The sequence below is a fragment of the Macaca thibetana genome, chromosome 3 (assembly GCF_024542745.1).
Source record: "Macaca thibetana thibetana isolate TM-01 chromosome 3, ASM2454274v1, whole genome shotgun sequence".
NCBI classification, from domain to species: domain Eukaryota; kingdom Metazoa; phylum Chordata; class Mammalia; order Primates; family Cercopithecidae; genus Macaca; species Macaca thibetana.
This window is the reverse complement of record NC_065580.1, coordinates 89058154-89085446: the sequence shown is the minus strand read 5'-3', so window position 1 is coordinate 89085446 and position 27293 is coordinate 89058154. Positions and strand designations below refer to the sequence as shown.

General features: G+C 34.8%; 1 protein-coding gene across 37 annotated transcripts in view; it reads right to left on the bottom strand.

The window, feature by feature from the left end:
- HDAC9 (histone deacetylase 9) overlaps nucleotides 1–27293 on the bottom strand; it is a 927498-nt gene that overhangs the window by 493706 nt on the left and 406499 nt on the right. For 32 of the 37 annotated variants that reach the window (XM_050783085.1, XM_050783089.1, XM_050783097.1 and 29 more), the window contains one exon: nucleotides 19961–20023. In XM_050783085.1, coding sequence (XP_050639042.1) covers nucleotides 19961–20023 — 63 coding nt within the window. Of the gene's footprint in view, nucleotides 1–19960; nucleotides 20024–20261; nucleotides 23665–27293 lie in introns of those variants that run through there. The other 5 variants (XM_050783074.1, XM_050783072.1, XM_050783075.1 and 2 more) reach the window with 5 other exon arrangements.

The window sequence follows — 27293 nt, the reverse complement described above, 5'->3', positions numbered from 1 at the left end:
AATCACAACTGCAAAGCCATTTTTGCCTGAAGAAAACAACCCAAAAAAATTTTAAGTACGACAGAAGAACCTCCATATCTGAAGTATGACATAGTTAATATTCATAAAAATAATAATGTGTCCTTAGTAAAAGCATCATGAAGAAGGAAAAGAAGCTCTTCTTCCCTTTAAGTTTTAAAATTAAAATTTGGCTTTTAAAATATATTCTTTATATATCTTATGCCTAGAAAACCCAGGATAAAAAGCCTAGAACATTTAAAGTGCAAACGCACATGTGCACTTGAAATATCAGCTGCTGTAAATGGATGATATTCAATCCATTCATTCATTCACTTATTCCATGAATATTCATTAAGCAATTATTATATGTCAACCAATCTTCTAAGCCTTAGGTTTGCTTATTTGAAACTCCATGTTTTAATTAACTCAGGGATTGTATTTTTATTTCGTATCTATTTTCTTTAAATGTTAATGAATGTGTTCAGGGATGCAACCCACTTTGTTCTCCAAAATTATAATGCTCTTTGATCTCATCGACAAAACAGAAGACTGCTTACTGCCATTCTGTTAACTGGCTAAAAATCTTGGTCCAGGATACTGTAGCCTGGGGGTCCAATGTATCTAGAACTCTACCTCATGTTTTGGGAGCTGCTACTTAGCCCTGGATTCCACATAATATGTCTTACGCTGTAGGAGTTAGAAATCTTTGCAAACTGGCTTTCACCAACTACCCAAGTAGCTAAAAAAAATTTCATTCTCAGAATACTGAATATTTGTGAATGACTGATGTGTTTTTGGCAACGAAGTGAATACTTCAGTGAGGCACACTATATTCAGCAATGAGATACACTTAACATATGAAAGAAAAATTTCCATGCATTACATTTCAAAAGATTGGAATGAGAAAGAAGGAAAAAATACTCTTGTTATCTTGATTGCAACATGTAGCTTTGGCATCATTTAAATATCACCCATAGTAGGTGTAAAACCCAATAAAATATGACTTTAGAACCAATAACCAATATAATCTCTCTTTCTGTTTTTAAAATTTTAACCATATGACTATAAACTGGAATTTAGAAAAAGTTATGAATAAAAATTCCTAAGGACTATGTAGTACTTATTTTAAAACACTAGTTTAATGAAGAAAATTATTTTTATTATTATTATTCTTACTATTTTTAGAGACAGGGTCTTGCTGTGTCATCCAGGCTAGAGTGCAGTGGCATGATCATAGCTCACTTCAAACTCAAACTCCTGGCCTCAAGCAATCCTCCCACCTCAGCCTCTGGAGTAGCTAGGGCTATAGGCACAAACCACAACACCCAGCTAATTTTTTTTGTTTTTATTTTTGTAGAGACAGGGTCTCACTATGTTGCCCTAGATGGTCTCAAACTCCTGGCCTCAAGCTATCCTCCCACCTTAGCCTTCCACCTCACTGAGATTTATAGGCATGAGCCACAGAGGACAGCCAAGAAAATTATTTTGATTAAAATAAACTGGGAAAAAAAGATAGCTGGAAATAATTATTTACTTATTAAGCAGATGATCTGCAGCAATTAATTATATTAAGTGTTAATATTTAACTGAACTTTCTGCTTTACAATAATTTCTGTTATTGAGATAAACTTAAATTTCTGTTATATTTTAGTCCAATATAAGTCCGAATTTTTAAAAGTGAAATACAATTTTAAATCGACCTAGGAAATTCAAATGCAGTCACTGGGCAAAGAGATTGAAAGAAAAACATGAATACTAATGATAAAACTTTATATTTCTGATAAACAATCAAATAATCTTCATTACTAAAATGGTAATAAATAGTTCTAAGCTATAAGAAATTTAGTATATAGTCAAATTATCCTTCTATTTCTTTCTACTTCTATTTGAAGAATGACATAACTCTTGCTACAGAGAAACATATAATAGTTCAATTATAGTTGTAATACATGCATTATATATGCATATACACATACAACACATATACCAGAGAAAAAGAGAGACTGATTTGGATTGTTTTGAGGTATCAAACTAAGCTATATAAGTCATAACAATTAGTGAATAGTTCTTTGTAAACCGGTCTATAACAGACTACAACACTTTTGTGAAAAGGCAATACATTCTAAGCCAAAGTCAGACACAGCATAAGCTTCAAAATAAGCAATAACGTTTAAATAAGCTAGAAGTGAATGGGTTTCTAAACCTAAAATCTGTAGGATTATAAACTAGGAGTATCAAACAAATTACTTGGGTTATTTGCCCACTAAATCAAAATTACTTTGGAGGTTCAAGAAAGACATAGTCTTGTGATACGATCTGTTTTAGGGAATTAAAAAGTCAAATCCCTAAAATATTTAAGGATGGCAGGGACCTAACGGTAATCTAGGCAACCCATCCTGGCTTACAGATGCCAGAGAAGATAGCTAGATTACCTGTCTTCACATAGACAGTGGCAGATTTGGCTAAACCTCCTGAAAAATCCTCTCTGTTGTGTTGAAAGTGATGTAGCCACAGTGGCCTTCATTCTGAGAACAGTCAAATACATAATGGTCTCAAGGGCCTTTGCACTGGCTGTTCCCCCTGCCTAGAATTGCTGTCCTTTGATCTTTGCATGGCTGGGCTCTTCTAGTCACTCAAGCATCAGCTTAAAAGTCACTTCTTCACTGGTCTTTTAAGGTACTATTCAGTGACCAACTTGGTGAAGCTTTAAGATACAGTTATTTACCTTTCCTCCTTGATTGAATTATCACCTCTCTATTTCACTCTATCAGACTCTTAGATCTGAATCCTTTATTGGGTCTCAAGTTATTTTTTAAGAATTGAGCTAGATAAACGTTGTGTACTTCTCTCACCTAGTTTAGAACCACTTTACTAAAGTCCCTGCCATATCTTCATAAAATTCCTTCCTGTCCCTCTATACAATGCAAGATCCTACATGCGTTATACAATACTTCGGCATTGCAGAAATTTAAATTGTAACCTGCATAATTGGATAACAACAGTATTACAAAAATAGATATTTGAGTACAAAATCATTGGGCCATGAGTTTAAAACCTGAATATATTAATTGTTCCCAAGCTATTTAACTAATAGTTTGTCCTCTTTCCATTGATTTGTGATGCAAACTCTGTCATATACAAAGCTACAAAAAATAACGCTGTATTCTATTCCTTGATATCTATGTGAGCATGTCCCTGCCCAAACGAAATAATCATTATTTAATACAGCTTTGTATGACTTGACATCTACCCTTCTTCTCTCCATTTGTTGCTTTACAAAACTGCCATTTGTGCACACTTACTTGTACATTTGAATTTTAGAATCAGTATGCCATGTTCCCCCATAGATCCTGTCAGGATTTTATTCAACATTGTGCTGAAATATAATAAACCTATAATGTATAGAAGAAATGTATAGCAGACTATGTATGAGGCAGGAAATTGAATGGTTAGTAGAGCTGAGGTGGAAATATGATTTACTTCTTGTTATACATCACTTAGTGTATCTGATTTAATACTATTCATCAAGTATCTTTTCTTAAAAAATTTTTAAAAATAAAGAGATACATATATTAATTTGAGAATAAATAACTTTTTAAAGATGTACTCTTCCTATTCATGAACATAGCATCACTCAAATTTGATCAAGTTTTCTGATATGTCCTTCAACAATTTTATTAATTTTTCCATAAAAGTTTCATTTGCCATGAAAATGCTATCACTATTACATTTTGTGTTTGGTTGTTTTTTATATAAAATAATCCTTTCAATGTTTTATTTTTTACTGACTTTGTACTGAGCAATGTAAGTGAACTCTTTATTATTTCAATTACTTTCTTTTCCTTTTAATTTCTAATACATCTTATTGAATGTTCATGTCTTGAAACATTGACTAGGAAATCCAAAGACAATTCCTGATACTAAAGAAAATGTATTTTAATTTTACCATTAAACATAAAGTTTCAGATAGAGTGAATGGGTTTTGGTCGATAACACTTATTTCCCTCTTCTATTTTTTAGTTTAATAAGAGTTTCTACGCTGGAAGTATGCTGAATTTCATTGCATGCTTTTCCACATCTAATGAGAATATGTTTTTTTCTTAATTCATTATTAACAGGGCAACATTCACTGATAGACTTTTTCCCTTTAACCAATCTTGCATTCCTGGAACTATCTCTCCATGAAAGAAAACGCATACGGCCAATAGCGTATGAAAACCACTCAAATCCAACAGTAGTCAGAAAAATTCACAGAAAAAAGTAATTCTCTACCATTTTCATCTTTAAGATTGGCAAAAAAATCTACAGTCTGACAATATTCGATATTGGCAAGGGTGTGGAGAAAATGGGTCTCATATACATGACTGGTGAAGCATAAAGATAATCTCTGTTACATGTTGTTTGAGTGCCCAAGGAAGTTGACTGGGCAGTAGATAATCAAATAGAAAGATGCTGTCTCCCATGTCTACTAAACATATTAATATATTGTCTTTTCTTTCATTTATTTTTTTGAGACAGAGTCTTACTCGGCTGCCCAGGCTGGAGTGCAATGGAGTGATGTTGGCTCACTGAAGCCTTGATTTCCTGGTTCAGGCGATCCTCCCACCACAGCCTCCCAAAGTGCTGGAATTAAAGGCATGAGTCTGTACCTGGCAATTTAGTTTGGTTTCTAGTCATCTGAGACTGAACTGAGATAGAGGTTTCTAACAGAGTTATATCTATATTCAGATTTGAAACTATGTGCTAGAAAGTAAAAGTAAAGAAAGAAAAAGAGATATTGATTTTTCCAGATCAAGGATGTGGAAGAATGTCCATTTAATTATTGGGACAATAAATAGTGAGAGACTAGGGGTACTAGGGGTATCAGTTTTTTGAGGGTTGTTTTCCTTCTTACAATATAAAAGTTAGGTTAAGTTGATATTCAGATAATTTTTTCTAACATTTTTATGTTGATTTTTCAGCAAACAAATGAACAATGATAAGAAAGCCTAATTGGCAGCCTTTGCAAATTCACTAAAAGGACACTGGCATACATTTGCTCACCATGATATACTACACTGTGTTCAACACCTATGCTGTAAAATTTGGTTTTATTATCTAACTCCTTTCTCGGCCCACACGTATATTATCAACGAACTCAATTAATTTTCTAAGTCTTAATGCCCTTATCCTAACTTATGCTGTTTTAAGGATAAAATAGAGCAAAAGGACTACCTTGAAAGATTTACATCCTATTCCCTATACCATTCCTTTCCCACATACACATAAAGATAATTTTCTCATTCTTCTCTTAGAAGAGTTGTATATAGAGATTGATTCACCCATTCCATCTATATTTCCCTAATATTTCACTATGTTAACTCCTTGCTCTGACATTTTTAGATAATTTTTCAAATTACTGAGACCCTTGGCATTGAGATTTTGATTAAATTGTTCATCAAAAATCATCTTTCCTTGCCCCCTTGTCAAATAATATAGCTAATTAAATAATGCCAGAATAAATGTAGATGAGCTACACAGCAATCGTGGGGCTAAATTATTTCCAATTGATATTATTATTAACAGAAAAATCCACCTATTTTGTCCTTTAAGAAAATTGTCTCTACATAAAAATATAGGAGAAGGGAAAAATAGTATTAAATGCAAAATGGTATTTGAATAACATAAAAGTACACCTGTAATCATTTTCACAACCAAATTTATTCTTCTCTTGGATTAAAAAAAGTATGCATTTATATTCAGGCAGTCTTAAATTAGCTATTTCACATTTCACATTTTGAATGCAGACACATATCCCAGGAAATTTCTATTGGCATTCATTATTCATTGAAAAATCAAATCAAATAAGAATATTCCCAAATTCCCTTTGTTAAGAATAACTGCAGCATTTAAAGGGTCATATACACATTGTTAAAGCATTGGAGGTCATTGCTGCTTACATTCTATAATGAATAATTTTACTTTGGGGGCAAAAGACTCTAACTCCTCAAAAATGTCTACATTTTTCAAATCTACAAAGAAACAGAGGAGTAATTTTCTTCATAAAAGAAGAAATCATTTTTTAAAAATACCAAATGTATAAAAACACATTGTGCAATAACACTGTACTCTTTAATCACTCATTCATTCATCCAAAAATAGTCTCAGGGATCAATTATATGCTAGGTACTGTAGGGAATAAAAATAGAAGTAAAACATGATCCTTTTCCTCTTGGAGCTTATAATATAACTAATTGGGGGGATGGGGACACACATACATAAATAGTCACATGGTAAGACAGAAAATGGAAATGTTCTAAAGAGAGTAATAAAAGGACTATGAGGATCGAGAGAGAAGAGAGAAAGAGAAAAAAAATACACGTAATTAGGGAAGTATTAATATTACAGAGGTGAAGGGGAATCAGTGACGGTGTCAGACCTTAGGTAATATTTGCATTGGGCTTATAAGAGAATTTTCCCCAGTGATGACCAGTTGGACTAGAGCATTAAGATATCTCAGAAGAAGGAAATACCTGGTAATTCTTATAATAGGAAATCAACAACAATAACAGATAAACAAGCAGCCTCGTTTAAAAAATACAGCTTTCAAATACTCAATAAATATTGATTGGATGAGATAATCACTCAGGGGGGAAACAAGTCACTACTAACTATTTTTCTCAAGCTACATTGTGAATCCACAAAGCATGTTGGCCAGAAGTTTGGCTCGGTCTCAGTCTTCTTGAGGCTAGAGAAAATCGTAGCTGACAGTCTTCCCCTGGTTCTCCCACCTACCCACTGATAAAGGCTTCCCCACCCCTCCACAAGGCAGAAGTCAGTGGAGATTAAAATAGCTCCAGAAGACTTCCTGCTCTATTCTAATTGTGCTTTGACTTAGACCAACTGGAATGTTCAGGGAAAACCCCATGAGGCATCAAGCATGTGAGATAATGTGTCAGTCCCTCAAAAATGTTTGTCCAACCTACTCTGTGTATCCACCGTTGTTCCCTATTCCAAAGCATAATGTGTGGGGAAAAATAGCTCTTAGCTGTTTCTCCCTTTTTAAAAAATAGATCTGTCACCTTCATGAAATACTTCCTTATACAGCTATTTTTTTGTAACAATGTGTCAGGAATCTAGCCAGTTGCTAACCCAGCGAAGACTATGTATGCTAAATATTTTGTTTGGAAGTTATGATTCTCCAGCCGCCTAACAAAGGTGTGATTTGACCCATGATTTACCTGAATTAAATACCTGGCACGTTGTAGGTACACAGTAAATGCCTGTGTAATGAATACTGTATTTTATACCCCTTTAAAAAGTGTGCAATATTGTGTTTATGAGAAAATGTTCTAAGACTTCTAACTTCAGCTGGCGAAGATATTCTGCTCCCCTTCTTTTGGGTTTCTGAGAAAGAGAAACTGTTCGCTTCACTAAACTACTAGCAATGACTCATACTGCTTGGGTAAGAAATTTTAGCACAATTGACAGTACAGGTGAGATGAGAGACAAAGGTGAACCTTAGGAACAAGCAAAGGCAACAAGTTCTAAAAGAGCCTTCATATCAAGTCAATAATATGAATACAAAAGAGAGGCACTTGGTTCATGATTTCTATGAAAAACATAGAAAATCATGGCTAACAGCCTTTCTCTGGTTCCCTTACCTACCTACTGCTAAATGCTTCCTCATCCTTTCCACAAAGCAGAGGTAACAATATTGAAATAGATCCAGACCATTCCTACTCTATTCTAACCGTGCTTCTGTTCTCCTTGACTTAGACCAAATTAAATGTTGAAGGAAAATCTACTTTCTTTTTTTAGAAAGATATCCTTTACCGCTTAGCATACTCAAAAGCCTTCACTTAACTACCCTAGCTACGCTAGCTAATACTGCCCCATCAGTCACTTTCTATCTCACTGTCTTATTTTATTTCACCTTAATACTAATTCCTATCTCAAGTAGCTTTATCTATCCATCCATCATTCCACTGAACAACCAACCGTATATCTCCTTGCTTTGTTTAATAGCTGTATCTTCTGTGCCATATGGTTGGTTCTTAAATAGTTTTGGGTGAAAAAATGAACAGATAAATGACTCTTTCACCTCAGTTCCCAAATCTTCAAACAATTTCATCTTCCAGAATCTTCAACCTGCTCATTAAAAGAGTGGTCAGGATGCAACATGTTATGTTGTTACTTCAGTTGCTTCCACTTCCACTCTCTGAATTTATATCCATCTTGACTTCTTTTAAGATACACTTCAATTACTGTGTGTTTCCTATTTTTGTCTTTCATTTTGGAAATTCCTAATGGTCAGCAGATTCCTTAGAGAAAGCAAAAACACAAAACATATTTATCTTTTAAAAACATGGGAGGCTGAGGCAGACGGATCACCTGAGTTCAAGAGTTCAAGACCAGCCTGACCAACATGAAGAAGCCCCATCTTTACTAAAAATACAAATTTAGCCAGGCTTGGTGACACATGCATGTAATCCCAGCTACTCAGGAGGCTGAGGCAGGAGAACAGCTTCACCCGGGAGGCGGAGGTGGCAATGAGCCGAGATCATGCCATTGCACTCCAGCCTGGGCAACAAGAGGGAAATCCCATCTCAAAAATAAAATAAAATAATAATATGTTATGAATATTTGGAAGACCTCTATAAGTTATCCATTCTATAGCATTTGGCAAATGTGTAACATAAAATGCACTAACATCCATTTAAACATTTTTATCATTTAGGAACAGAGTTAATAGTCAAAAAATATAAAATGCAAATTGAACATTAAAACAGAATTCTAATTTTAGAGCAAAGTAACAATTGCTAAGGTTTGAATTAAGCACACAATTAAAGTAAATTGAGAGAACATTTCTCAAATGTAAAACTGCATATTTTACTGTATATGAGACTTGCTGGGAACATCAAAAGGTAGTAATACCCAAACAACAAGCAGAGGCTTACACTTACTTTTCTCATATGCTGAGAATTTTATCTCATCTATTTAAATCAGTAACTTACATTAGTGCATTATAATGACAGTATCTTTTATAGCTGTATTTTATATATTGTGGTAATAAAGCTAGGAGCATTGGTGTTATTATTAAAAGTCATTCATGATGTCTATTTGCCTTTTTCCCATACCTTATGGTTAACCTGTATATTTATTGTGCTTATAATAGTCAATTGTTTTTCATAAACCAATTCTTAAACCCAAGCTTCATGGGATTAAAAAAAAAACTAAATATATTGGAGAAACTGAATAGAATTTAGATTTCTTAGTTTTTAGAAACATATATATATATATATACACACACACACACATTTAATAATAGTATCATTCTTATGAAGTGAAAAAAGAAAACAGTATGTGTGTGTAATGCCATATTTACTAGAAGGGTCAACAGCCCCAAGGAGCTCTGTTTATGAGCAATATTAACACCAAACAGAGAGCTTAGCAATGTCTGTTTCTAAAAATAAACCCTGTGTGTCTCTTGTTGTCATCATCAACCAGAGTCCTGTGTGCTCTGAGACAGCATCAAGGCCGCCTCTTTGCCTTTCCATAAGCATTATACATCATTACCCAGAGCGCTCCCTTTTCTCTCAAGGTGGCAGAGATAAAAAGAATTCTGCAATCACCCTAAGCACACATTTAAACAACATTATTGCCCCTTAAGCAGACAGTTATCATGTTATTTTGGCATCAGGAAGGAATCTGTGGTTTCACTTGAATGTTATTCTTCTTTATTTAAACTACTAGAAATAACCCAAAAATGACAGAATGCTCTTTCTATAAATAATCATTCCAGTGTAGAGTTATATTAGGAGGTAACTCATATGGCATGATAACGCCTAACAAGCTAATCTTAGACCTGCAATGCCATAAGATAGAAATACCGAGGCTAAGAATAACTGACCCAAAGGAGTCAGGCTGCTAAAGAGAGGCACAGACATGTGGACATCTGCAGGTTTTAATGCATTTAATGATCTTCTAAAAGCTTCTTTCCCCTAGGAAGGCAATAAATTATGTCAATCATTAACGTGATAATCAATAATGCTTTTACAATGTATTGATTCCTGAAGATGGCTCAAGATTCTCATAGCAAATAAGATTATAAAAATTACATGTTGGAAAGCAAAGAGTGGGCTTTTGCATAACTGGATTAATAGGTAATTACTGGATTTTATGCTTAACCCACCTACAGAACATATAATATGCATCCAATAAAGTAAAATATAACTCAATATAAAATAAAATGTAGTATCATGATAATACATATAAACACAGCCATCTAGTTTTCACCTAAAATGTCCAAACTGGACCCAAATTGGACAGATATGTACTCAAAATAAGCAGAAACTGAATTTTGTTAGCTAGATCTTTATTTTGGCTAGAGAATTTCACATTGCAAGTTAAATTAGGATTTGAGTGGTGATACAGGCTTTATTACCGTTACATTTGAAGGTAAATACCAAGGTGAGCATAATTCAAACCTTTTGGTCAAAATAAATGAACCCCATAGTGCTAACATTTCAAAAAATTACTTTCTCCTGCCAAAATACATTAATAATAATTTGCTATTTTGAGGCCGGGCTAACTTTACCCTCATGATCTGTGTATCATGAACGCTGGTAAACAGTTGCCAAATGCATCAGGAATGCTGCTTCTGTCCAGAGCATCTGCTCCAAGGAAAGGAGCACTCTCATAGAAGCCTGGTTTCCTTAAGCTCCTCTCAGCACTGGATAGTGCTAACTTCCTCGAATTTAATTATCTAGCACTGAGAACATGAAGTAAGGATCTTCCAGCAAAACTTTCAACATAGTTGCCTATTTGTGCCTTAAATCTCCCAGGATTAAGAAGTCTGCCTAGATATTTGTTTATACATACACAAATGTGTCCACATTTTTAGTACCAAGCAGAATTATCCTGTGCTAAATATTTTTTGAGAAAAAGTGGCAGGCTTTTAAACACGACCCTGCCATTTCCTACCTATAGTAACCATCAGTAAATTTGTTCTCTCTCTGAATATACTTCCTCAACGGTAAAATACTAATACTGCTGCAACAACTACTGCATTATTAAACTGTGGTAAGGATTAAATGATAAAGTGATACACAGAGAAACTTTTGAAACATTAGCCATTGTGTCAATAATAAGAATGACATAAAAATTTTTGAAAAAATATGCTTACAATCACAGACCTCTAAAATTGGAACTAGGCCGGGCGCAGTGGCTCATGCCTGTAAACCCAGCAGTTTGGGAGGCCAAGGCAGGCAGATCACTTGAGGTCAGGAGTTCGAGGCCAGCCTGGCCAATATGGCAAAACCCCATCTTTACTAAAAATACAAAAACTAACCAGGCATGGTGGCACATGCCTGTAATCCCAGCTACTTGGGAGGCTGAGGCAGGAGAATCACTTGAACCAGAAGGTGGAGGTGGCAGTGAGCCAAGATCATACCACTGCACTCCCGCCTGGATGACAGAGTGAGACTCTGTCTCAAAAAACAAAACAAAATAAAATAAAATTGGAACTAAGCAACTAGAAGAAGAGTATGACAGATTAAAAAAAAAGGTGGTGATAACTTTCTTTCTAACTTAAAATGAATAGTTTCTAATGTAAAAATCATGTACTTAAAATACACCCTTGAATTTTGATTATGAGCAGATTTCAAAAGCATCATCAAGAATAAAATTAATTCAGTGCTTAACTCAACAAGAGCTTTTTCTCATTCACCCTACATGGGGTTCCCTGAAAACTTTCTGGGTAAACACGTTTTTACTAAAGCAAGAACTCCCAAGCTATGATGTCATTTAATGAAAACTCAGTGAAATTTACTTATTTTTTGTTTTCTGGATTTTGGCCGGCCGGGGGAGGGGTATTTTTTTAAATTTATTTTTATTTTATTTTTTTATATTTTGTTTTTAACATCAAGTTTCAGTTTTTGAAACAACTTCATAACATTCTCATTTGAACCCAGTTTGGAAATGTCGTGCCTCAGACATTCACCAAACTATACCTCAAGCCAATTGAAAATAACATCCACATGGCTGCAACTGGGTCAATAATGAACATACATTATGAATTTAAAAGTTTCTGATACAAGTGGTGAACCATAAGGAGAAGCAGGAAAATAAAGTTGTGGGTATTTCCAACCTTATCAGCATGCAAAAAGTTTAATCATAAGCAAATGACTAGTTACAGTCTGTGGTTCGGTAAATTTCTTTCTTCCTTAAAAGTGGTTTTCATTGGATTTAATTAATGGGTATTTAAGAAACACTATACACAAAAAGCCCATCACTTATTTTACTATGGAAAAGTTAACATTATGATAATGAATGGAAAATATATTCTTATAAAATACAAGAAGTACTTATTCTTATATTCATGAATCATAGCAACTTAGAGTAAACCTAAACATAATGTTCTCTGATAACACTTGAAAGTGTAGGTCGTTTAGTATTGTGAAAAATGTTTAAATTAAATTTGTTTTGTGCAACTGACTTAATTGAAGAAGAATGGAGCTAGGAACACCAGGCATTTCCTCTTTCTTTGCTTCCTTATTGCCAAATTACTGGGAACAGAAAAGGGGAAAACTGCCAACAGGAAGAGCACCACATATCCCAAGCTAACCACTCACTTCGGCTTCCTTTCAGAAACAGGGGGGACCATGGCATACTGATTTGAGGCAGAGGCCAACATATTTTTGAATTTCTTCTTGAAAGCTTGTTTTCTAAAGTCATTTGCATGAGCTTTTATTTCAATTAAATTATTTTCAAAGCATTCAAATTCAGAAAAAAATGTTAAAATGTAGTTATCATTCCATATTGTAAAAATTGTTCCTGATTCTTAAAATGTAATATCTATGACAACCTACTGGCAAAGACATTCTGAGTATTTTTAAGATAATCCTCCTTTCATATATTGAAAACAATTCATGTATTATTATATTTCTCAAAAAATGTTTTGTGTGCTTGAAAGCCAACAAGGAATACTCTATTCAAGTTTATAACAAATGCTTGTAAGGCATGAGGCCACAATGTTGACTCTCTTTTCTTCAGAAAATATGATTGCTCACTTAGAGAGATCCAGTTTCTTCCACAATTACTTCAGTCTCTTTATTAGGGGGCTTCTTCTAACGATAGACAATACTAAGAAAGGCAATGTATTCAATATTAATAAAAAAACTTATATTCAATACTAGTAAAAAATACTTACATTAGTATTTAAACAGATATATTATCTTCATGAAAAGAAAGTCAACACCTATAGTTCAATTGAAAGGGAAATTATAAACATAGTCCATTTACTTTATTATATTTGTGGAAACTAAGAAGTAAATAAAATTGCAAAGAATAAACTTCTAATCATCAATATACACGTTGTAGCAAATACTGATAGCGCCTAGCTAACATCTATTCCTTCTGCTTTTTTGTTCTTCCCAATAGAAACTTGAGCAGGTTTAGGTATCCCGCCTTTCCAGCTCAGTCATGGGTCCTACTTCTCTCAAAAACAAGTGAAAGAATAGGCAGGTGATGCTCTTCTGGTCAATATAGTATAAAGGATGATTTGCTGGAGAAGTCTGGGTAAGATTTCTTTCCTTTAAAAGAGACGCCAAGACAGCAGTTTCCCGTCTTGGTCTCTGGAATTTGTCGTGCATAAATAACATGATGCTTAAAACTGCTATGAGTCAACTTGTGACCACTGGAGGATCCAACCTTTGTCTCTGCAATTTGTCATGCATAAATATATATGATGCTTGGAACTGCTACAAGTCAGTTTGTGACCACTGGAGGATCCAATCTTAGGATCACACCAACCAAGGCTAAGACCAGCAGAGTGGAACTATATGAAGGACCTGAATGCTGCTGCCATTTTTGACTACCTGGTGCTGCCTAACCACCCAACTACTTTATTACATGATAAATGTCCTACTTGTCTGTCATTTTGACTAGAGTCTTCTTTTATTTGCAGGAGAAAACAACTTAACTAATATACCTACTACTTACGATTAATCACTTAGTATTTTGACATAGTAGCTTTGTGTGGGGCTGTGTAAGAAACACTTCTCATAGAATACATGCCTATTATAAAATTTCATGCACTGTAAAGAGGAATGATGCTAAAAGAAAAAGCCCCTCCTCTTCACCAAACACAGCACAGCATCTTTCCTAATTTCTTTCTATCTTTATAAGAATTCTTCAGGAGATGGATGGATAGATTTAAAAAATTATAAGAATAAGAACATATCACTGATGTTACATTTATTTTTAAAAATTGAAATTAAACTTAACTGAATTTACATTTAAATTTAACTGAATTAAGCAGATTTAAAACTGCAGTTGAAGGAACTATAAATGTACTAAATACTTCCTTAACATAAGAGATACTATTTCCAAAAAGACCTCTTTAAGGTTAAATAAACTATTTTTAAAAATCAGTGCTTTGAATCTTTTTTGTGTGTGTTTCTATTTTAAGCAGCAGGGAGTCTGCCCCTACTCAGAAAGGAAGGATATTAGCATTTCTCACATCCTTCCATCTCACCTCTCTCCAACACCTCACACTGGTCAGCTTTATTAATATTTTTACATTCCCCTACTTTATAATATCTGCTTTCTGCCCTATAAACACAATCCAATTGTTGTTTAAATGCATTCAGTGCTCCCTCATTACTTTGATAATGTTTTCTCTACTTCTGATTTTAGTTTTTTGTTTGTTTTAAGTTCATCTCTTCCCTGTGTGGCTTTCACTGTCAAGCAGCCTCTTTCATGTTTGAGAACTTCTACCTTGTCTAATTATTTTCTTTATATTTTAAAAACATCCAAGTGTCACATTGGGTTGAACTTCTTGTAGAACTTTTGAGACTTTTTTCTTCATTGTCTTCCGATGTTGTTCGTGGCATACATATGATAAGCCTTCTGAGTCTCTTCTCCCCCACCCTCCCACTGCACAGGCTCCACTATACCCAGCAGAGGTCCTGAGGAATTATTTACAATTTACCATTTGCTAGCCCAATTAGGATACGAGTCTGTTGAGCACTTGAATCCAGTTTTTTAAAAGATGGAGAGGTCTTTTAATGTGCAGATTTGCTTTCTTCTTTTGTAGTGAAATCACTTTTCTTCATTTGTGCAAAATTATCTTCTGTTTCATTGTTTTGGAATATCAACTTCTGGGACACAATCTTCTTGTTAGATTATCTTTGTCTTCCAAATTTACAGACTTTTCTCTAATTGCATTAACCCAGTTTCCTTTTTCATTCACTCTGATTTTTTTCAAACCTTTCATCTTTATGTGTAAAGATTTTTACCAGGGCCTATTCTGTTTTCTCCCATTTCTAATGAATATTTTTTCTATAATCATTACGATTTTCCATTCTTAAATCATTTCCTGAGCTCTATATCTCCCTTCTTATCTCATTCTCTTGTTTTATCATCTCACCTTTAAGCTTTTCTTTTTTAAAATTCATGTTTTTATTAAGGTGCTCTTTGTGGGAAGCAATACTAAGACATCTAATTCCATGGGTTCAATGAGTTGATTTTTTTTCTTGGTAGAATCTCTAAGGTTAGTTGGTGAAAGGAACGTCATTCCAAAGAGCTAAGGATCGATCATTCTCCCAATTTAGTATGCTGTGCTGAAGCCTTCATTTCTACTATTTCTCAGTCACAAGAGAAAACATGAACCACCCAAAACGGTGAGGATACCCACTCAGTTTTCTTCTCTTCAGATTTGAGAATCTTAGTGAGAATTCTCAGGAATTGGTCAACTTTCCAGTAAAATTCTAACACAGCCCAGGAGGCAGGTCTCTCCGTTATGATCAAAGAACCTCCGCATCCATTTTTTCCTTGGCTGTTAGCCTCTGAGGTATGTTGTGTTAGGTTATATCATTTTCTTTGCTCAGTTACTGTTGAATATATTGGGTGACAGGGGTGGAAGGAGTGTTTGTTGGCCGACATGCTATTTTGGGCTCACTTCATTATTTATCAGTAGTGAGAAATTATGAGGCACATTTAAAAATCGCTCATCTCCAAAATTAAAATCATCATTTAGAATATTTTTTGAATTCAGAATTTGGATTTATTTCAGTCTTCTAAGGGGTTTTATTGGACTTTCTTACTTAATGGACATAACCATAATTATGCCTTCTGTGTCATCCTTAGAAATATAAAATACTCATTCTTGCCTCCATTCTCAATGAGCCTATTTATAATTATATTTCTGATTGATACCTATCATCTATCTCAATTGATAACAGACTTGCAAGTGAAGATAACCTGAGTTAGAGAATGGCAAAACAGTAATTATGGGGAATACCAGAAGTGATTCTTGACATGACAGGAACATTTCACAGACTTACATTTTCATAATTAGATTCTGCTTTTCAAGTAGACATAAGTGACGTGACTACTGAATCTAAAATGTTCCCTTCCCCTCAACACCACACACTAAGGAACAAAAGGATTCAAAAATGGGTAAAGACATATAAAAGAATTTCAGGATTTTGATTTAAATGTTTTTCTTTTATACCCTAAAATAAGAATAGATGGCCAAAATATGAGCTTTCCTTATTGTAAATATAACTTACATTACTTCTGTAAGCTCTAGGAAATTCCTTCATAATAATTGTTCCAATATTGTCTGGATAGCTCTGCTGCCCAATGTGTTAAGCCACATGCCTGGCAATGGGAGAACACCCCTAATCTTGCCAGCTCCTGCGGAGTGACCTGAGTCAATATTTGTACATGCTTCAGTTTCTGCCACAGTTATCACTTACACTGGCCCACACAAGCCACAAAAGTAGGGATGCACTTGACAAACTGTGTCACTCATACTGAATTCTAAGATTTAATATTATAGAATTTTAAACTAAAATATATTAGTACAATATTATAGAACCTGGTTCTACCAAACATGTTCAGCCTGGCTGAGCCAATGTCAGAAAAACATACAACAATAAAAAAACACTTGTCTTCCAATAGTATATAAAGAGCTCTGAACAAAAACCATCTATATTAGTGCATAATATCCAATATAACTAGAACAACAAATGCAAACTCTAAAGCAATTGCTAAAGAGATTACATGACAGAACCAACGTTTTAAAAATAATCTCAAGAAATCTGCCATTGGGGTTCACTGTTCAATCACATACTGTGCAACTTCTTTGCCTTTATTACATAATGAGACATTTCACAGAGCACACACACACACACACACACACACCCCACTCTTACCTACAGTCATAATCTGCATAGGAAAGATCTCAACTCTTATCAAACCAAGATAACAAAAGAAATAGTTGATTTACAAGATAACCAAGGCAAACTGATTATCAAAACAAACGATCACTTCCCCCATGTGACCTACAATGTAACTCATCTGGCTTGTTCAGCTGGATAATCTAGAACATGGCATTGAAAATCAGGATCCTAGGTTCATTCACTAAAAACAACAATTATAATAGTGAGTATATGTTTTAAATATATATTGATATATTTGAACCTCACAAGAATGCTAAGAGGCAAGCAGGAGGACATCATTATTCATCCGTTTGAAGATGAGTAAAAAATCAGTACACACTTGGCTAGCAGTGGAGCTCATGCTAGAATACAGAGTGTTTGACTCCTTGAACAGTGCTCTCTCCACTCCTCTGCACTGCTACCAGGCATCCTGTCTCTCTTTCAAGTCTAAAGACTCTGCTTCTAAGCCTATGAATCACATCCAGACCACTGGTCCAAAAGGGAGCTGAACAAGATTTGTAGTTAAATTAAGACAAACACACCCCTAATTTAGCAGTTAAAGGACAAACCCTACTGATAGTAGTTCACCAGCATCACCATCCGTTCCCTAGCCCTACAGCAGTGGATCGCAGTTTGCTGAAGGTTAAAATAGGTGGGGAGATTTTTAAAACCTCAATCCCCACGCTGTTCCCCACACCAATTAAATCAGACATTCTGGGAGTGGAATCTAGGTATCATATTTTGTAAAGTGCTTCTGGTGAGTACAACTTGGAGAGCCAGTGTCTCACAGGAAGTATACAATAAAGACTAGGTAAATTAAATTTAAGAACACATATGAAATATATGGCATGGTAGGAATATGGCACGGTAGGAAGGGTACAATTGTTTTTATGGTTCAAATTTTAAAAATAAATAGAACTTAGTGATTATGTATTTATACCAGACAGGTTTTGGGAGTCGAGGTTAACCTACATTACCTTTCATTTAATAGCTAGCTGGTGCTTAAACGTTGCTTCTCGTAGAACTGGCAAAAGCATGGACAGCCTGAAGCACTTCCCTGTCTGAAAATCTTGTTGCTTTGTACACAAACCATTAAATGCTAGGAAAATAACAATCTCTACTGAAATGGGTGCAAAGTTGTATGTGATTATCAAAGATGTGGAGAAAAAAGCAAAGCTTGCAAACACCTGTAGCCAGCCTTAGCGTCAGCAGACACTTGCTACTTGGAAGGCATGTATGTTTCTACCACATGAAAAAAATATCGAACTTGTAACACAGAAGTGAGGACTAAAAGGATAAAGCATAGTGCTGACAAGATTTCTAAACTAGTTATTTTCAAAGAGTTCATCCATATTTTTAAAAATAAAATGCTAAGTTAAATGACCAGTCCCATTAGAGACACACCTGTTAAACCCTCCTAGAGCCCTTGTCAGTTTTGCAGCTGTAAGAATAAACTGTACCGAAATTCTGGTAGGTTTGCTTTTGTTAAGCAGGCACTATTCATTAACATAACTCCTGTCACTTAAGTGTATAAATACCGAATTGTGCAAAAGTGATATTTTATTCTGATTCCATGAAAAGATGGGGTCAACAGAAGGATCTTAAAATCATCATAACTAACCAAGGTTTAAAGAAAACTAGCTTTAAACATAGATCCGCATATGGGGAAGGTATATTAACACCAAAACAGACATCATGCCAACCTGTGGAATATTTCTTTCACACCTAGCTCTACAAAGTAAACACTGCTTTATGTGGCATTCTTATCATGGAAATCTAGGCGGTGATCTATAATTACGATTAAGCCCACATGGGAGGTGGGATCTGAGTGGGAACTTTAAGCCAATTTTAGGTTGAATCATTCAGAAGAGGACAGAAACAAAGAGTTCCCAAAGCTTTAGGAAATAGCCATAGGAAATAAATAAGAAAGGCAATAATTACAAGTAAGTGATATTGCCTGGAGAGTATGTTCATTTAGTAAGTATAAATTGACAAGGCTGACAAGCTCCATCTCCCACCAGCTCATCTCCCTGAGAAACTAGAAATTAGAATCTGTTCCTATTATCCTTTAAAATGCTGCACCTGCTTTTAACACATTTACATGTGTGTTATGCCATCACATCTGCCTGACAATGCTAGACTTCCCACATGTTTTTGAAGAAAATTAAAATAAGCATCTGCTAATAACAATTTTATTTCATCCTAAACAGTTTCATTTGGGGCTGATGAGAAAAAGCCACATAATGGAAAGAAGAAAACTACCTTTATAACTCTGTAGCAAACACATTTTAGAAGGTAGGTCTATAAATAGATATGCTTCTGTAGGCACACAGTAAATATAAAATCGTCAGGCTAGCGGGGCTGCAATTTAAACTGAAGCCCCAAAATGAACTTACCTGATTTTTAAAGTCCTATTAGAATAGGCTTACAATCAGTACAGATCTCCTTTTTCTAGTTGCATAGTAAAGGCAAAACACCCCCAACTACATTTTACTTATCTCAGTCTCATCTTTCATCAGAAGCAATAGTTTGCAATTTCATTCAGAAGCTGCTGTCCCTAAGCAGACTGAATATGCACAGAAACAATAATGGAAGGGATCTAAGTTAAACCCTACAGACGCACCAAGAAAATAGCAACATCAACATGAAAAAGCAGCAATTTCCTTAAGAGAGGTGCTTTTCTTAGCTGCATTTCCCAAGCCAGCCCCTTTTCAAACCTAAATCGTCTCAGTTATGAAAGAGGATCTTACCTGAGCTGATCATACTGTGCATTCTTTGCTGAGCCAAGAGCTGCTCTCGTCCAGCCACCCCATCTGAGGAAAAACAGGAGTCACTCTCATAAATTGTCTGCAGCATATTCCAGTCACTCTTACTTCAGCTACATGAAACATTCATCACTGCTCAGTGCACCGGCCCCAGGAGCTACCCTCGCTGGCTCTCCCTCCTCCCTGAGGAGAAGCAGCAGAGGATCAACTTCAACAATGATTTCCTTTCTGCTCAAACGGGCATCCACTTTTAAAAAGACCTGGACACTTTTCCCATGTTACCAACCTGTGTGCAAAGCAGAAAGGACAGAGTGGATGCTACAGCTCTCTGGAGTTTAGGTTATCCCGGAAACTACAAGCAGGTGGGAAACAGGAACGTGCTTCGGGGTTATTTCTTTGTCAGAATAAGTAGAAAATTATTAAGTCTACCCACGAGAAAAAGAAACCAATTAAACCTGGCTTAGAGTTCTTCAGGCTGCTAGGGTTTTGTTGCAAAAACCCTCAGTCCTGCAAGTGGCTCCAGCCGGTGCCCTTCTCCTATCTGTGTCTGTGCCTCTCTTCCCCCTTTCTCAGTCTCTCTCAGCTCAAGTTGGCTAAAGCTAGTGATAATCCATTTGCATATGAATCAACAACAGCATGGCCCACAGGCACAGAAATAGAACAATGGTCGGCCTGAGCCAAAAATAGGTCAAGCATGGCCGAGTGATTGGAGCCTGCATTAATGCATTTAAAAATACCCCAGCAAACCCAGCTGTCCAGCCTCTATCTTTCAAACCATAATTCTCTATTGCAGGGCCTTAAAAGCAATTAACTCTTTCCTCCCTCGAAGCTTGCTTTACACACTGTGTTTCCATACTGGCGATTCGCTTCCAAAGAAAGGAAGGCAAGAAAAAAAATTAAGAATCATAATTCTAAGAGGGCAAATGCACATACATTTCATTTCATTTTATTTTTGTAGTATGTGTTTTTGGAAGAGAGAGGAGAGAAGTGCAGAGCTCTGTATTGGTTCTAAAATAATACTGGAAGCTTTTGCTCATAATGTGGTTTCTGCCTCACCCACGCACAGCAATCCTGGTGTTCTATTTTTGTTGCCTGTTTCTCAGGCTACACTGCAGTTGGCTGTAGCACTAGAAGCTTTTCTGCCTTCTAGTTTCAGGACTAACAGGAGATTTAGTAGAGGTAGTTTTGGAAAACAAGCACACCCCAGAATAAAATTTGTATGAAGGACAGGCTTGATTTTTTACTTGCTATTGATGCAAGACAATTGTCCATTTCACAAATCCTATTGTATCTTAGTACCACCTATGAATTTTATTGCATCCATCCAGTTAGTACTATATCTACAAACAAAACAAAACACAAAACACAAAACCAGGCTTATATGTGAAAATTTCCCCTCAGCTTCTCAGGCTAAATTCAATTTGCTTGCAAAAGGAAAAGAAAGTACTCTGATTTCTTTTGGATACAGAATTTCTGAGCATACGCACCTGTTGATGGATAAACCAATATGGTTAGTACCCAACTATGACTGTTCTGCGTTCAACTATACATTGGTTGCCTGAAATATGGGCCTCCTAACTTTTCTGTAGAAATAGCATTTATGATAGTCAGTAGATTACTAGACACATTGTGGCATTCAGCTATACAGTACAGTAGATAGTATCAGAGTTTTATAGTCTCTGGTGCACATTTATATCATTTCTATATAAGAGATAAATTTTACATTCCAAAGAGGGATCCTAGCATCTTGTCACTTCCAAGAGCAAACCCAAAAGTGATAATCTACTAGTCATGGAAGCTCTTTTCTCTTTTCTAAACTAAATCAGCAAGGAAAATGTAATTCTAAGGCATCAGAAGCAACAGGGAAAGAGAGGAAAAAGCAGATTATTTCAAGATTCTCAGAATAATCCGATGGAAGAGGGATCTTAGTCAATTCCAGAGTATGAAGTCAGAGGGGGCAAACAAGGGGACACAGAGTTTTGATGAAAGGAAAGAAATAAGCATGTTAAATCATTCATCAAATAAGGCACTGCTGATTTCCTTTTCTTTCACAGATTAATTTCTACTGAATACTTCTTGAAAAATTGTATTTGGATATATAAGTTACAATTTTTAAAAAAAATATATTCCAAACTGCAGTTGATTTAAGCTACACAACAAAATCTTATGTTCCTGTCAGTGGAAAATAAACAACCAACCAAAAACAATGATCTGATTCCATCTGATATTACAAATAAACTTTTGGTTTCTAAATTTACGTGTAAAATTCAAAGGATAGAAACAGTGTGGACCTAACAATTTTCTTTCAGGATGATGTATTGAAATAGTGACTATCATCACATTTTAGACCCGGGAGGAAGTTTAGAGAGTCAATTGTAGTTTTCAAACTCTGCCTCATGACATAGAATACCTGGAGTTGCCTAAGTTTCCTCAAAAAAAGGTGCTCCGTGGAACCAGGGGAGTTCCGCTTTTCCCTGTTTACATTTGGAGATTTAAGATTTCTTTTGAAGAACTTTTTTTTTTTTTTTCTACAAAACATTTATTTAAAGAACACTTTTTAAATTGAGGTGTATTTGACAAATCAAGACTCCTTATATTTCAGGTGTACGATTTGATGATTTGATATACCTATACCTTGTGAAATAATTACCATAATCAAGCTATAACTCCATCAACTCAGCTAGTTACCACTTTTTTTTTTTGTGGTGAGATCAGAACAAGAACTTATTATATTAAGAAAAACAATAACTGAAATTTACTCATGAGGAAACTAAGGAGACTTGATTACAAAAGAACTCACTATTGGAGTCTGGCTTTAAAGAGAGTTGCTTAAGGAAATACAGGTAATTAATAACTAACCATATAAGTCTAGCATTTGTATTATCCAGTCTCACCATCTTGTCCCTTACCAACATGATACAAATCATTATCTGAGATATTCCAAATAAAATTTAATATGATCTACTCATGAAAAATGGAACCACTGTCTGTTTCAGAGTGATTTTTAACAGAATACAAAAATTTATGATGAACATATAAAAAGGATAACAAAATCACAATAGTGATATAATATGCCTATGCATCTTTTGTCTTTTTAAGTTTAAATTACACCTTCAAACCACAATTGCTTAAAAAAAAAAAAAAAGATCTCTCAGCTTTCATAATAATGAATAAGAAACAGAATACAACTCCAGAAAACTGAGTTCGTAATTATCCTAGTTATTAAAGGTTCCAGGATAGGGCATTTCACACAAAATACTGCAAATAATGTGTCTTCTTCATTTTGACCATTATTTAACATGGTTTATTTACATTTCATCCCTGCATTCTTGCAGCATGTTTTTCCATCAGCAATCTTCTCTTTTATTTAACTCTTGATAATGAAAAAATATTTTAGAGTGAGAAGACATTGGATACTTACAGAAAACCCACTTGTTTCTGAGAAGAAAAATAAGTATCATCAAAACAACCATCAACTATATTGATTACTACATTTCCATTATTAAGAATGTTGAGTTAATTCTTCTCACATCATCTCAGTAATGTTAGTAAAGAAATGTGACTCAGTTTCTTTTGGGCTATTTATAAAACTACATTTTACTAATTTTGGGGGAAAAGATACATGTTCTATTACAAGAACTATAACAAACTAACACAAATGTCAGGCTAGGACAGATGGGTAGTTTAAAAAGTTTCAATATAATAAATTCAAATTCAATTAAATAAGCATTTATTGGAAACTAATCCAAATATTATATTTTATATACATATAGGTCAAAGATAAAGGAATAAAAAATAACAAGGGCCAAAAACCCCAGGTTCTCAATTTAATAGTAAATGAGAGTGGGAATTAAATCCTAATGTAAAATGTTATTTCAAAGTTATCATAATCCCATTTCTTTTTATGCAGACATATAGGCCAAAAGAAGTATTAAAAAACCTGTATGTCACCAAAATATTTCCAGAAATATCCTCAGACCTCTAGCTCACAATGACCTTTTCTAAAATGGATTTGGATCATAATTCTGAAAGACACAATCCCACATGCAATAATCCCGAATGTTGAAATCTGAAAAGATACAAAATCCCTAAAGTCTAAATCCCTTAGGTCTAAAATCTCTCACGTCTACAATCCTGAAAATGACAATCTCGAAATATTAAAATCTCGAATATGAAATCTTGAAAGCTGAATTCTGAGAAAGGGATTAGTTTTTGGTCATACGCAGGATCATTACATCATGTTAGTTGCATCATGTTAGGCGGTTGTTGCAGTCTTTATTTGGAAATTAAGTATGATTAGGGAGATACTTACGGGAGCTAAGTTGACAAGGGGTTGACCTGTGGATTCAATTTTAGATATCACTTGATTAAATACTTAGAAACCTATTAAAGCATTTTTTGGGTGTGTCTGTAAGGGTGCTTCCAGATGACATTAGTGTGTGAGTTTGAGTGGATGAGGTGAAGAAGACCTGCCCTCAATGTTAGCAGGCACCATGCGATCCGCCGGGGGCCCATATAGAACACACAGGAGGGGAACTGGTTTCTCTGTGAGAACTAGGGCAGACTTCCCTTCCAATGCCTTGGACATCAGAAATTTGACTCCACCAGAAGTGCACTATAACAACGTTGACTTTGCATATAAGCATTGTCTCTGTGCCCAAACATGTTGAAATTTATTCAATAAAGAAAGATTTTTTATGTCTGTGTTTGTGAAAGAAAATTTATCAGGATCTCGGTTCTTTGGGTAACTATATATGTGTTGGTGACCCACTGCATTTTTTGATCCATCTTGCCAAAAAGCTTAGCTTGGTCATCAGGATTTCAGATGACTACAGTTATATAAAGCTGGGTGCACACAATTATCAACCACAGTGATATGCATTTATACATTTCCATTTTTGACCTATTTCTTTATAAATACGGTTTGTCTGCATAACTGTTATACTGGAGTGACTGTTGCTAGTGTACCTGAGTGGTTTTGCTTGTAAAAATATGTGCTATTTTTCCTATTTTATTGTGTACAGTGTATTGTTTTGTTTTTATTTTTCTCAAATAAACCCCCTTTTAAAATGTAAATAAATATAAAGAATGTTTTATTATTTTTTCCAGAATTATATTTTCATCCTTTGGGATTTCAACACAAGACATTATGGAGTTCAAGTTGTGTTTTTCTGGATTATAATACGCTTTCTTCTAAAATCAATCTCAGTAGATAACTGGAAACAAGCAAGGGAGGTAGTGTAACCCCAATTTATTCTACCACAATGATATATCCTCAGTTCATCTGTAATCAAGCAGAGACTTTTCATGTATTAACAAACCCTATGATTCTGGAATCTAAATGAAGTAAGATTTAAAACTTAATTACCTCAAATACTGAATTTGTGCTCTACAGTTGTCATGTGCTGCAAATTACTCACCAATAACTGGTGCTCCTCCACTCACTCACTCACTCACTCACTCACTGATGTGACCTCTTCTCCCAACCTCACATTCCTCAAACTATCGTTACAGCAATAAAACTATGTGCATTTGCCTACAGTCAGGGAGCTTGACTCTGTTAGACTTCCAAGGAATGGGATGGAGGGGAAAGTACAGTGTACTAACTTTTGTTCCAACTGAAGACCTTATTTACCGGAATTTTCTGTTTCTTAGAGGAACAGCATCAATTCTATGTGAATAAGGGATAGTCAATTAACAAGTGATTTCTCCCCATTTAGAAAGCCTAATTAGATAACAAATGATCTTCTGAGAAAATCTTCCTCATCTGAGGAAAGATTTTACAGCAGGCAAAGGGTCTGAGAAATCACGCTGGCATTGAAATTTCAGGGAGACTGTTATATGTGAAAGCAAAACAAATCAACGACAACAAAAACTTTAGAATCATTGGCCTTGCAGTGATTGACAATAACTCTTCCCTTCAAATGGGATGTGTTGAGCCAAGATTTATTCTATTTTTAGAGGATTACAGAGGATCAAAATCACCTGGAAACTTGCTAGAAGTGCAATTTACTGGTCCCTACCCCAGAACCAAGTCAGAATCTCTGGAAGGAATCTGTATTTTAACCAGCCCTCCAAGTAATTCTGATACACAATAAAGTTTGAGAACCGTAAGATGAGATCATCCTTTCAAAAGCAGGAATTACATAGCAAAAATATAAAAGAATAAAGTGTCTTTTGGTGTGATTTCAAATTAGCCAATATTTTTAGAAAACAATTTTTTAAATGAAAATAATTAGACTAGGTAAGGCTAGGTAAGAACAAGGCTATTAATATTCAGAGTATGAAAGACTAAGGTCGATTGTTCAGAAACGGATTCCCTAGCTTGCGAATGAGAGCAGCATTGTACTCTTAAGGTGATGGGCATATGTGCACAGCTTTTCCCTGCTCAGCCACTTTGTTCCAGGTTCTATTTTTTCTGAGTGTTTTCCAGTTGCCCCTCCCTGCAGCGGTCAAGGCAGCCAGCACAGGAGGAGAAATCAATATGGCCCTGTGCAGTCGTGTAATTAGAGATAAGTAAAACTTAATGGTCTTTTGATAGAATCAAGGGAAGTTTATTTTTTCTATGGAAGTGAGTTATTTCATATATTGAATATCAACTATTTCACAGCCACAGTGCAAGCCCTGAAGATACAAATGTATACAAGAATGACACAGGCTCTACTTTCATGGAATTTTCAGTTTTAGAAGCAATACAATCAAGGTGATTACTATACAGTTTGATAAGAAAGTCTGTAACTAAATTTTGTTCAAATCTTCCCTGAATTTCAATTTATAACCATGGATTCAAAATAATACATTTTTCAGGATTGTTATGAGGATGACAGAGAATTACATAATACCTGGCAAACAGGTATTCAATAAATACTAGCTATTATTACTATAACTGGTTACAAAAAATATCCTTCTATGGACCTTTAATTCATGATTATTAAAATGTTAAAGAGCTGTTACTCATCTATTTTTCAAAGAAACTGTAAAAATTCTAAAGAAAGTTATATAATCGATTAAATGTTGAATTATTTAATATATCAACATTATATATTAAATATATATTACTCAGAGCTATAAAAAGTTTCATGCATCAACTTGAAAAAATAGTCCATTTTGCTTTCTGCTGTATCACCAGAGCTTAGTCTGACACATACTATGTCACTCAATAAATATTTATACAACGAATAAATGATTCCTTCTTTAGATGAATGTATTAAGTGACTACTGATCTTGAGTAAATCACTAATATACTATTCAACCTCTAATATTTCATTGTACTTTCTTATTAGAATATTAATTTAATAACAAAAAAGAAACCATAATT